The sequence below is a fragment of the Carica papaya genome, chromosome 9, assembly GCF_054855325.1.
Source record: "Carica papaya isolate Zhongbai chromosome 9, ASM5485532v1, whole genome shotgun sequence".
NCBI classification, from domain to species: Eukaryota; Viridiplantae; Streptophyta; class Magnoliopsida; order Brassicales; family Caricaceae; genus Carica; species Carica papaya.
In genome coordinates this window covers 5,048,119-5,061,812 of record NC_142317.1, presented here as the reverse complement: position 1 = coordinate 5,061,812, position 13,694 = coordinate 5,048,119, and the positions used below count along the sequence as shown (strand labels likewise).

General features: G+C 33.1%; 1 protein-coding gene across 2 annotated transcripts in view; it reads left to right on the top strand.

The window, feature by feature from the left end:
* Positions 1 to 5,857: 5,857 nt before the first annotated feature.
* The window catches only part of TAF2 (TBP-associated factor 2), a 57,542-nt gene continuing 49,705 nt past the window's right edge, over positions 5,858 to 13,694 (top strand). Inside the window, exons 1-2 of one of the 2 annotated variants that reach the window (XM_088211069.1) lie at positions 5,858 to 6,073; positions 6,849 to 7,182. In XM_088211069.1, the coding sequence (XP_088067195.1) occupies positions 5,958 to 6,073; positions 6,849 to 7,182 (450 nt within the window). In that variant the 5' untranslated portion in view covers positions 5,858 to 5,957. The other variant, XM_088211070.1, reaches the window with a different exon arrangement.

Sequence of the window (13,694 nt, the reverse complement as noted above, 5' to 3'; positions counted from 1 at the left end):
TATCTCTATTTGTTCGACCAAGAGTAAGAGGCAAATTTGGGGGACCAAATTTCTTTAAGGGGGGAGAGTTGTAACACCCAAATTTTTATTTTTATTATTATTGGAATTATTTTGATTTTATTTTATTTTAATAATTAATTTATTAGGTAATAATTATATAGTTTTAATTTAATAAAAATAAAAATAATAATAATGATAAAAGGGGTAAAATTATTTTTTGGATTTAATTGAAAATGATTTTGGGAAAAATAGGTAAAAATTTAGATTCTGGTGGTGTTTTTGAAAAAAAAAGTCAGAAACCGGATGTCAAAACGTAATTTAAAAAAATTGAGCCATGTCAGCAGCCGGTCAGCAATCTCGGCCAACCAGGACATGCTGCGTGGCAGGAACGCTGACACGGCAGGCCACGCGGGACGGAGCCGCGTTGGCGATCCGCGTGCACGCGGTCAGACGGCCCAGATCCGTTCCCACGCGAATGGACGGCCCAGATCAAAAGCGCGTGCGGACGACCATTATTGCACGCATGCGGACAACCTAGATTAAATCACGCACGGACGGTCCAGATTGAATCACGCACGGACGGCCCAGATCGCATCGCGATGGACGGTCCAGATTCATTTCTAATTTAATCATGATCGGATGGCTTAGATTAAATCGTGATGGACGACTCAGATTAAAAGGAGAATGTTATAAATAATCTCATCCACATCCAACCCCAAACCCTAGCCACCAGAGTCCTCGTCGGAGAAGACAACCCAACCACCGGAGGAACCGACCATCGCCACCCGCCGCCGCACCGAAACACCTTCCAGCTGCCAAACGAAGTAAAATTTCTTCTCTTGGCTCGGTTTTTGATGTTGAACCCACCTGTGGCCAAATCGGAGCCATACCATTGGCCAATTGGCCGAAAAACACCGCTGAAGTCCAGCGGCGGCGCCACAGGTTTCTTCGATTTTTGTCTCCGATGAGGCCCTTTCCGATTCTCGTTCGATGTAATTTTTACACCACTGTGACCACCATCCTTTCCTCTACTGGTTGACTGGAGCAAAACACCAAACCGCGACTCGCGCCGGAGAACCACCACACCCGAGAGCTCCGCTGCTGGTAAGTCTCGATTTTTTGGATTTTTTTGGCCCACTGAGGGCCCTATAAGTGTTTTATCACAGGAACCAATGCAAGTTTGACCGAATTTGGCCGAAAACGGCCAACTCAAGGCGAATCGACATCGTCATCAGAGCACGGCGGAGCCGCCGTGCCGAAATTTTAAAATTGGTCGAATAGGCCCTGGGTTTGATTTGGGGTTTTTGGGGACATGTGCAGGTACCGGAAGTGTGTTTCAGTTTCTAATAAAAAATTCAGGGAATCTAGAGACTGCTTGTAGACGCAGTGAGAACCTGATTTCAGACTCTGAAACAAGTAAGGATCCCTCACCCTAATATATTTGTCGATCTGTTCCTCTTTGATATATTTTACAGTCTAAATGCAGTATAGTATTTGATTGTTTATTCTGTAGTTTCGTATGCATGAATCATTGTTTAATCTATTATGGTTTGAATTATTGTGAACTCGATGTTGTGTTGCCTTGTTTGGTGTGCGTTACTGGTTTATGTATTCATGTTGATTGGGTAATTGAGACAAAAAAAAAATAAAAAGAGTATGTCAATTTATAAATGGATAAGTCGACATTCTCACTATATATCATGGGAGATGGTGGACGGACTGAGTCCATAGGGAACCCTATCGGAAACGTGGTCTCTCATATCGGACGGGATATGGAAACTTTAAATGTTTTGGCACCCATACCAGACGTGGTATAGGGACGACCCGCTTCACCCTCATACCGGACATGGTATTAAGGTTTATGGTTTTGTCGCTCATACTTGACGGGGTATGGGGACTGTCCTTAAATTATGGTGAATGATTCACGTATAGCGGATACCCCTATAGATCCCCATGGATACTAGTAGACTGATAAATGATGAAATTTATTGCCTGATGATTGAAATAAAAAAGTATGATTTGTGTTATGTTACAGAGTGTACATGATCTTATGATGTTTATAATATTATTGTTTTCATAAGTTGTTTTCATGAATCTCACCGAGGTAAGTGGACAGTAAAGGGTTTATTATTGATAAATGAATTTGTTATAAATTATTCTCTATTGGTCGTTTTTGTTTTCTACCAACCTTTACTTCTGTGATGGTGAAATAGTGTGACATCTTTACTGGGTTAGTGTAACTCATTCCTTACTTAACCATTTTAGATCAGTAGGACTTAGTTCCCGAGCCCGTTTTGTAGGAAGACGGCGAGTAGAAGCCTAAAGATTTATTAGTTTTTCTTATAGTTTTCATTAATAGTATTTCCTTTAGTTAGTTTATTCTTTCATTTCTTTAATATGTTTTGATTATTTGTAAAGGATATCAATCATAATCTATTTTATTTTGCTTCCGCATTTAGAATAAATATATACATTTCCTTTTAATTTTTAGGGTCGTTACATATAGTGTGATGAATTACTATAGAGGTGAATTTTTAAGAAAATATATAGTGGATAAATTACTATAGAAATTTTGTTAAACTGTTATTTATTGTATTGCCTCTTATTAAAATACAAATATTCGAAATTTTTTCACAAGCTTGTATAAAAGTCCCTCATAACATCAAGTGCTTTATAATGTTATTGATTGAATATTTATTTGCTCGCTTCTTGTAATTTAGACACTCATCTTTCTTCTTCAAACAATGATGACTAGCCACTACAAGAGTTCTTTGATAATGGTTATTTTTGCTATTTTGCTCTTACAAATCTTAACATAATTTTGATAATTTTCCTTAAAATGCCATGTGAAAATGTAACGCTTTCCTTGATGTGGTTTTTGTTTTTGTTTTGTTGGAAAACCTAGTTCCGTATTTACTTTTGATAGCAAAAAAAAATTGTATAATCACTATCAGAGATCTCTTGCTTATCATATAACAAATTTATTTAATTATATTATCTTATAGTGTATTGAGTGAATAAGGTTATACAATTACGTTTTCAGCTTGTTATGGATTTAACATGTGGTGATATTTATGTGAAAAATATTTTCCTCTATATGAAGGTTAGATTTATAAGACCAATGGAAAGGTTATTACACTTATTCTCTATCATAACAAGGGTTATGTGAAGTAAAAAACTACACACAAATAAAAATTTATTTAATATGTTGAAATTTTAGTATGTCACAATTTGTCTATTGGATGATGGTCATATGTTAATACGTATTGAACATAATTAAATATCTATATCTAAAATAATATATAATAGGAAGATGTGAGACACTATGATGTAGTATACTAATTAAATATAATTTGTTATATGTGCATTTTGTTTAATTTTTAAGTGTGCATTTAATATTGACAACCATTAGTTGTAAAATCTACTAGACTCTTAAACTAGTATATTTACAAGTCAACAAAAATAAATACAAAAGAAAAATAAAAAGGATCTTAATAAAGCTAAAAAAGGAGAAAATAACTTAATAAACGTTATGCAATTATCACTAGCTTTTTAATAATAATTAAAACGAGCTAATTAAAATGCCTACTTAGTGAAACATTATACCAATCTCACTATGCAAGAAAAACCATGAAACCAATAATCTTGCGCCACTTCAACATCATGAATTATACAAAAATCATCTATCAATTTTATTCATAAGTTTGAACCATTAACTAAATAAATAAAATAAAAAAATATTTCGTGCACTAGTTTGTTATTGTTGGGTTCCGAACATGAATATAATTAATTTATATAAATTAAAGTAACCCTAAATTAATTCGTAGAAACTAATAATAGTAATCTTAAGCTAAACTGATGCATAACCGAATAAAAATAATAAGTAGATAATAAGTGCAAAATTAAATAAACACATAATTTTATGTGAAAAATCCTTTAGTGTGAAGAAAAAAATCACGGGTCAAACTTTAAATTAAATCTACTATTAATATAAATAAATATAAGATAATCCACAATGAATTAAATCAAAAACAAAAAGAAACAACATTTCTTTGTGCATAATTATAAGATAAATATAAACAAAAATCAAATTTAAACTTTTCTAAAAAATGACGAAATTGCTTATAGAGAATGGCAACCCCTTTCTTTCTTTTTTTTTTCTCTTAGTTGCCACTCTACCACATATATATATATATACAATTTCTTTCTCTTTTCTCTTCATTCTCTCTTTTTTTTCTTCTTTCTCTCTTTCTTCCGCATAACCACTTTTTTTTTTTTTTAATTTTTATTCTTCTTTGCTTCATCTATTTTTTCAGCTCTACTTCTCTCATTTTATAAATAAGAGTTGTAGTTTAAACTAACTTCTCCACTCATAAAGATTTTTGGAATTTTATTTTTTCTTTATTTGTATATTTTTTTTAATTGATTGGATCTTAACAGTTATACCTTATATAATGCTCGTGTTACATTTGATAATCAAATAATTTAATGAGAAAATAATATATGAGTATGAAATCGGTCCGTAACACATGTTATGGACTCTTAACTAATAAAGTTTTATGCAATTAATGAAAATATTTAATTATATTGATATTTGATGATGATAAGAAGCTATTAAGCGTATTATAAGAATTTATTAATTGTTATAAGTAAAACCAAACTTTCTTATTTCGTTTGTTCAAATATATAATATTTAAATTGCAAAATAAGATTTCAACTCATCTTGAATTGCAATTAAAAAAACATGATTTGATTAGATATTATTATTTTTTTATTAATTCAAATTACTATAGGCGAATTATCTCTCAATATCATAAAATGAATGACAATATATGTGAGAATGTAGCATGTCATTAACATAAAAGATCATAATGGTTAAAAATGATTTATCTATTAAGCTTTATAATCAAAGTTTGTGTGTTCTAAAAATTTACATACTCCAGCATCATTCATTCAATAAAAATCAAACCCATAATTTAATAAACCAAAGAAAAAAAGTAATAAGTTTATGAAACATACACAAATTGTCATACATTTAAGATGAAGAATAATACATAACTAGATACAATATCTTATATGTTATAAATTTTTGTTTACTTTAATTCTTTTGCAGTTATTTTTTTTTATTTTCCACAAAAAACCTTTCATCTTTTCAAACTCTCATGACTCTCTGTCTCTCATGATTGATTTTTCGCGTCCTCTCTTAGGAAATTCAAAACTTTCAAATTTGTTATTTTTTTTTCTCTTCCTATGCTTTGAAATTCAAAAGCTTTAAATTCATTATTTTTTTCTCTTAATATATTTTTAAATCAAATGTCTTTTTTATACTTGTTTTTCGCATTTCAAAATAAAAAAAAGTATTCGATTCACTTTCTTTTTCCTTTTTAAAGCTTATTATCTCTGTACTGTTCACAATTTCCTTTTTTTTTTAAAATTTTTTATCTATTCTTATTTTTAAGAAGCCCCTACCACTCAAGTCAATTCATCTTTTCTCAATTTTTTTAAGTATTTATTTTTATTTATTTATTTATTTTGATTAAAAATTATGACAAACTTAAATAAATAGGTTCAAATATCTCAAATTGCGTATTTTTCTATCATTCATAACATATGAAGAGTAAATATATATTTAGAAATATGAAAAAAGTGCAATATAGATAAAACCAAGGGTGAAATTTGCAATTTACTATCTTAAAAACTAATTGTGAATTTTGTATATTTTCTTGAGTAGTGAATTTTGTAATTTAATAATTTAATAAGAAGTAAGATTACTCATCAACCGTCGGATCTCCATTACCCTGTGCGTACGGTGGAGAATTAAAACGGCGAACTTAGGGCACAAACGACATCTCAGGGTGACGCAAAAGGACCATGAGTCCCCGCCAGAGCTCGTGAGCTCGCTATAAATAAGATCCCTGGTCGACCCACTGCGCTGATAATACAGAGATAGAGATGCCATGGCGAAGCCTCGTAAGCCGAAGAACGAGGACGCGAAGCCTGAGAATTCAGGAGCCGTTGTACGTCATCAGAAGCTCTGTCTCTCCATTGACTTAAACGCCCGCCAAATCTATGGGTTCGCTCTCTCTTCTCTTCTCTCCTCTCAATCTGTCTCCATTTCTCTGCGGTTATTCGAAAATCGAGTCTGTTCAGTTAATGTTGCTTTTTTCATGTATTTCACTGATACTATAATGGCGTCAAGATTTACATATGCCGGCGACTAAATCGTAGTACTCTTGCTCTCTGCCTCTCTCTCTCTCTCTCTCTCTCTCTCTCTCTCTCTCTCTCCCGCTCTCTCCATCTTTTGGTTTTCCATGCTCTACTTCCTTCTCTGCAGTGGAATCTTTCGGATTCAATTTACTGGTGCAAACTTTGTTTTGTTAATTGAATTTCGAGCTAGACAGTGAAGTTTAGCATTATCCATTGACATCCTATCTGTAATTGCTTGAAACCTAATCATAAGATGAAGTGTGTATAATTCGCGGTAGGCTACTGTTGGTTCATTCATATATTTTATGCCATATTGGTCTGAGACGCAATTTTGGTCGATACCACTACTAAAATGGTTTCTCTTTTGGTCCTCTCTTACTCTTTAGGGAGACTATTTCTTGACCATAAGGTGAAATGTTTTATATTTGACTGTGAACTACTAGTGGTTCATTTCGTGTGAATCTATGCATGTTGGATTTCGACACGTTAGTTGCCTCAAGTACGAAATGGTTTCTTGGTTTGGAATTTCTTGGAGCGGGTGGAAATTATTTAAATACGAAATACTTCAAAGTAATTTTGCTCGTCCAACTAGGTCTCTGCATTCAAGTCAATCTAATAAATTTTTTTGTTTCTTTGTTTAGTTACACCGAGTTAGAGATTGCTGTACCAGATATCGGGTTTGTTGGGCTTCATGCCGAGAACTTGGGAATTGAGAGTGTTTTGGTTGATGGAGAACCTACAGAGTTCGAATACTATCCACACCATCAAAATCCTGAGAACGAGAACAGATGGAGCTCTGTCTCATCCCCTAGTGATGCTGCTGATGCTGCAGGCGTGGCTTATATATCATCTCTGGAGAGAGAGTTGGTGCCCAACTTACTTATCAATTGCTGCAAGCCTTTCAAGGGCTTGACTGAACAGCTGGACCAAATAACCCTAGAGGACGGCTTGCAATCATCCAGCGAAATCAAGCAGGTTACAGATAGCTATTCAAAAATTAATAATTAGTAGGAATTTATCTTCATTCTTTGTTTTCTAATTTTATCACGATGGCTTCTCCTTCCTAGCTATTGTAAATATGTAGCTAGATATATATCTAGCTATCTAGTGTCTTGTGGATTAAAATGGAACTGGATGACTAGATTAGATGTATGTTGATAATCAAGGTCTTTTTTTCTTCTAAGATATTGCACTTTCACTTTTTTTATTTCTTGATTTGATAAATTCTATGGTTGATGATGTATTTCAAAAAAGAATCTATGACAGATGTAAATACAGAAGAAAATTTATTTGTATTTACTAGCTAAAATTCTAAGAAATTTTAAGTGGTTTTCCTGGCACATGTGATGTCTCTATCTTTGGAATGTGAATATTATTTGTGATTCAGAATGTTCCGACAAATTCCATTTCTCCCTCTTTATTTGGTAGGATATGGTGGAAGTGCTCCAATTTACTAGTTATTTGGCCTAGTAGGGTATAATGATATGGTGACTCTTTGTAGAAATTCGTTAAAAAGAAGGGAATAAAGTATGAGGTGGAGGACGAGAAATCCCTCTAAAGAGAATAAGAGAAAGAGAAAAAGAAGTACATCAAAATGCAAAATATTTCAGTCTCTATGCAAAATAGCCAAAGAGAAGTCGATGAAGATGTGAATTTGCCCACATGATGTAGGATAAATTTAGACATCACATTTAGGATTTCTTAAACATTAAATCTAAGAAGTTCTAAGCATCATACTCGATTATTTGGTTGTTTCACATAACTAAAAAATTGAAAAATTATCTCAAAAGTATTTTACTGAATAAATGAAGTCTATCTTGAAAAGTGAAATGCTTCCTAAGTAACCTCTATTGATAAAATTGTGAGAATATACTACTATTATAAATAGGAAAATTGAATACTAATAAGTATAAAATCCTGAAGTTACTACAACTATAATAACAGACTCCTATCTAGTATAATAAATTTATATTTAGTAAAATTATTATTTTTGATATATTTAGGCAATTTGTACTTGGTCTATTCTTTATCATTTTTCCTTGGTTGGAGAAAACTTGTCCACAAGTTGTAAAATTGCAAGTAATGTAAACCATTGAACTTTGAGCTTCCCCATTAAAATTTTACAAACTCTGTGGTCAATCATTCTTTTTAGAAGCAAAGTAAACATTATGGAAAAAAAATTGTTTAGCAGTATAAAATCCTAGTTGTAGGAGAATCAACATATCGACTAATTGGTGCATCAAGTTTCTCCTTATATGAACTGTCTTTAGGGGAAAAATCTCGAGCAAATAGGAACATATGGGGGTTTCTTCTTGGTCCTCCACTTTCTATGCACCTTACTATAGGCAAAAGAGGTATCTGTTCACTAGGAGCTATATTGTTGTCCTCATAGGTCATTCTGTTTCATCCCAGCATGTAATTTATTCTTCATGGACAAATTTGTAACTGGCATTTCCACTTTGTCCAGACCTAAAGCAAATAATTTCTTTATCTTCAAGATGAGTTTTTGGAGATTGGTGTTGATCCATTAGCTCACCTTTTGATTCAAAATAGGAGTGAATTTCGTGATTAGAAACTGAATGTCTTGGAATTGGATGCTTCAAATATTCTTCCACTTCAACTTTTGGCTATGGTTTTAGGAGGTTGCCAAATGCCTCTCAAATATCAGCTTTTAGTCCTTTCTTGAATTGAGATGCTGCTTGATTATCATCTTCTACCAACTGACTCTAAATTTTTAATTCTTCAAATCTTCTTCTACTTCAACTTTTGGCTATGGTTTTAGGAGTTTACCAAATTGCTTCTCAAATATCAGCTTTTAATCCTTTCTTGGATTGAGATGTTGCTTGACTATCATCTTCCACCTACTGGCTCTGAATTTTTAATTCTTCAAACTTTTGTGTATACTTGATTGCGTATATGTTGCTTTCGTTTAAAGCATAAACTCAATCACAAAGTTTATCAAAGTACTTGGAATGTAAATATTTGCAAAGAGTAGTTTTCATCCTATTCTATGTGTCAAATGCCGCTTGTCTCCTTGTTATATGTGCATTAATGCTATATTATTCTATTTTTGCAAGTCCAACTAATTTCATTTTTTGCAGATCTAACTCTTCATGCATCTAACACATCATAGCAATTAAGTATTCTTCCATTGAGTTAAATTTATTGAGGAAGAAATTGAGATCTCTTTTTCAATCAAAATTAGGAGCTTCGGTCTCTATCTTCTTGCTACCTTTCCCATTCTCTTTAATATGTCTTATTAGTCGTTGGGACAATCTGTAAATTTCGAAGTTGTGGAGCTAATTCTTTCAAATTTGCGTTGGCTGTGTCTTGCATTGTTCTACTTGTATAATGGGCAAATGTCTTAATTCTCCCAAAATTGCATTTAATTGTGTTTTTCATTGTCTCGAATTTAGTATTAATGTCTATCTAATACCGGTTTTGCTTGATATATAATTAAGCATTAGTCACCATTTAAGAGCTTTCTTGAACGAGTGTTGGACTGATCTGTTGGGGCAGGAACCAATTTGGTCACGCTCAGAGCTTAGGAAAGTAAAAAAAGATTAGATTGAGTGAATCCTATTTGTGGTTGGGCACACATGTGGTTCACTTGCTGATTTCCAGTCATTGAACGGTGGCAAGCTTTGTCTCGACTTGACTAGAGGTGGGGGTTGCAGATTATATGTAATGTTAGATGTGATTGTGCGAAAAACGAGATTGCAAAAACAATGACTAGCGAGTAGTGGCGGTGGGTGGCGCCTTTTTTGACAGGTTTTTCGATGGGCCTTATATGGGTCGCCAAATCAGGCCCTTCTAAGGCTGGTGATGGTGACTGTTTAGATCACCTCTTAATTGTTAACCATGATTTAGGATGGCAGCAGGTAGATTGAGTTTGTTTTTGCAGTTTTTTGTTATTTTTTTCTTAATGTCTTTCTATGTTTTTTCCTTTTTTTTTAAGATAAAAAGTGTGAATATATATATAAACAGACCCACTTATGGGGTACTATTCGTATACAAATTTACAAAGTTTTTAGGGTGTCAATAACATCCTCAAAATTCTCATCTCTAATGATGTCATGACTCAATACAATGTTAACAAAATAATTAAACCATCAATCTCTTAGTCTATTAATCTCCCTCTCCATACTATCAAATGCTCTCTTATTCCTTTCTTTATAGATGACCCAAAAAAAGATTAAAAGGATAATTTTAACAATGTTCTTTTTCAGATCAATCATACTCCAAGCCCAAATCTCATCAAAAACCGAACTAGAGATAACCCAATTGATTCCCATCAGTCTATAAATCTGGCACCATAACTCGTGGACTACCTCGCAATGAAGAAGTAAGTGACAGCAGGATTCCTCAACCTTCTTGCACATGAAGCACCCATTAACCACAATCTAGCCTCTAGTCTTAAGCTTATCAAGTGTCAGTATACTTCCTTTACAAGCCTCCCACGCAAAAAAGAGATGACCTAATTCCAGATGGTTTTAGGGCTATTTTGGTGTAAGTTTTGAGATTTTAGTTGTATGATTCTTTTAGCTCTAATACAAACTGTTTTTGGACAAAGTAAGTTTAATTTGTTCTAATTTGGGATTTTAGAATAAAAATCTAAACATCACGCCTAAGATTCCTTAGACATTACGTATAAGAAGTCTTAAAAATCAAACTTAAGGGTTTGATTTGCATCACAAGACTATAAAATTGAGAAACTTATAAAGTATCTTATTGAACAAGTGAAATCTATCCAAAAAAATGAAATTAAAAAGATATATATATATATATATATATATATATATAAGACTTATAAGTAACATTTACTGAATGAAAATTTTCACATTTTTATTTTAAAAAAACATTTACAATGAAATTTAATTAGGAAATACTAATAGGATTAGGAAATAATACAATTAATACAAATAAGAAAACTAACTATTAATAAATGATGTAAACATTTATATGTCTGCAAGGAAATTTGGGCTCGGGATGAGTTATATGTAAAAAGAAATATTGTAAACATTATTCCATTAATTGTTTTTTGGGTTATCTGGAAAGAACGGAATTTGAGAGTTTTTGAGTACAAAGTTAGTTGTTCATATAACATTAGGGATAAATGGATGCATTCTTTTGGGATCATGTTGTTAGGTCATGACATTATCAGTGATGTGGATTTTGGAAATGTCATTGATATTTTAACTCTTTTGTTTTTATACATGTGTGGTACTCCTGTTTTGGTACACTGTTAATACAATATTTCACACTTTTTATTTAAAAAAAAAACTATTAATAAATGATAAATTCTACTGTTTTTTTTAAAAAAAGAAAAGTGTAACTGTTCTTTAATCGATAAAGACAATTTCAAAGAAAAATGTAAAACTCATTTAATCAATAAAGACAAGTTTCTAGATAAAAGGTTCACATGTCTAACTTGCCATCTTTTTGAGGAAGGCAACACGTATCCCACCATATCAAATTATCACTCAAAGGCTCTTGCAATCCAGAGCATAAGAAATCCCTCATAATCCTTTCTGTCTTGGCAACCATCCTTTTAGGGATCATAAATGAGAGATAATATAAGGAAATAATAGATCAATATTTTGAGCAAATGGTACCATATTTTTAGTTCCATTGTACTAGAACATAGCATCACCCATTATAATGATTTAGGGTCAATTGTAAATATGTTAATTGACTTGTAAATTTTTTGTACATGAGTTGGAACCCTCTTGGTGTCCCATTTCAATGTATTTCTACACTTTTACTCAAAAAAATATAAGGAGATACTAGATAGTGAAATCTTGGTAAGGATTACCCTATCACTAAGAGAGGTCAAACCACTCTTCCAACACTCAAATTTCGTTGACTGCTATGCACGACTGGATCACAAAAGGAGTTAGGCCAAGGTTACCACCTAGTAGGATGCCAAGGTAGGTAAAAGGCCAAGATAAGACATCACAACCATTGAGCTCACAAGCCATGAGTGTTGCCCTCTTGGCATAAGGGAATGCTATATGTGCCTTGTGCGCCACCTTTCAATAGATTAATACTAAGCCACGATATAGCCTTAAATATCTAAAGAAGGGTGAGAACTTTATCGATCACTTTGTCAGTTGTCATCTTCCAAGAAAAAGAGGACACTGCATCTTCTGTAAATTGTAAAGGAGAGATCTTAATGTTATCTTGTCCGCTTCCCAAGCTTTTCACGAAAGTTATATTACTTCCACAGGCAAGGATACGACTAAGTAAACCCACTAGGATGGTGAAATGAAACGGGGAAAGAGGGTAACCCAGCCTCACCTCCCTTTGATCTTGGAATCAAGATTAGGCTCCATTAATAATCCCAAGACTCCTTATAAATGTAAGGAAATTGTTTGCTTTTGGTTTGGAGAAAGTGGACATGAGTCACAGGTGCCTAAAAAAAAAATAACTTGCATACTGGAATAAAACAAAAGGTGTAGGAGCAAGAAGCCACCTTGTGTTCCTATTACTCTACATTTTTCCCAAAAGACCACTCTATAGAACTTCTGTGCAAGGAGAAACTGGACGCACGAATCGGTCCTACGACCCGAATTTTATGATCCTAAATAAATATTCATGTGTTTCCATTATGTTAGCTATTGAAGAGAATGGCCGAGCATAGATTTTATTAAGAGGGAGCTAATACATCATGCATCTGTTGCCTTCAAGATCACAAATCATGGAGGAATTCAAAATCACAAATCATCCCCCATTTTCCTGTATCAATTAGACAACAATGAGTTGGTGCAGATACATAGACTTAATCAATGTCTCTCTCCCAACATCTGTATACTCTGCTGAAGAGGAGGGAAAACACATAATCACTAGTTTCTTTAGTATGCTGTGGCTGGGAAGTTGTGGATACAACTATTTGACACATTTGGTCTAAACTGGATAGCTCCTCCTTCTTTGGACTGCTTTTTGAGCTCTAATATGCATGGGTTTGGGTTGAGGAAAAAAAGCCATCTCTATAAATGGGAGCTATACTTGCAGGTTTATGGACAATGTGGTTGGAAAGAATTCACAGGATCTTTGAAGATGATGACATTTTTGGAATTTTATGGGAGAAGATGACATTTTTGGTTTTCTTATAGACAAATGATGGCGTGTTCAACGGTCCAAAAGCGTACTGGTCCAGTTCTAGACCGAAACTAATATGAGAAAATTCCTAACCGATCTGGTTTTGGACCAAAACTGACATGGAGAAGATTCTGTACCAGAACAGACAGTTCTCCATTCGGTTCGGTTCAGTCCAGAAAAATTCTGGTTTGGTCTAGACTTAAATGGACCATTTTTTTTGAATACTTATATAAATTATTTTCAAACAAAATATCAATAAATTAAAAAATTAATTATGTTGTACTAACTAGAAATCAGATTGCAAAAAACTTTCTGGTTAACCACAAATTAAAAAAATAAAAGAATTCATTTAACAGTCTGTAATAGGACTGGACGGAAACATACCA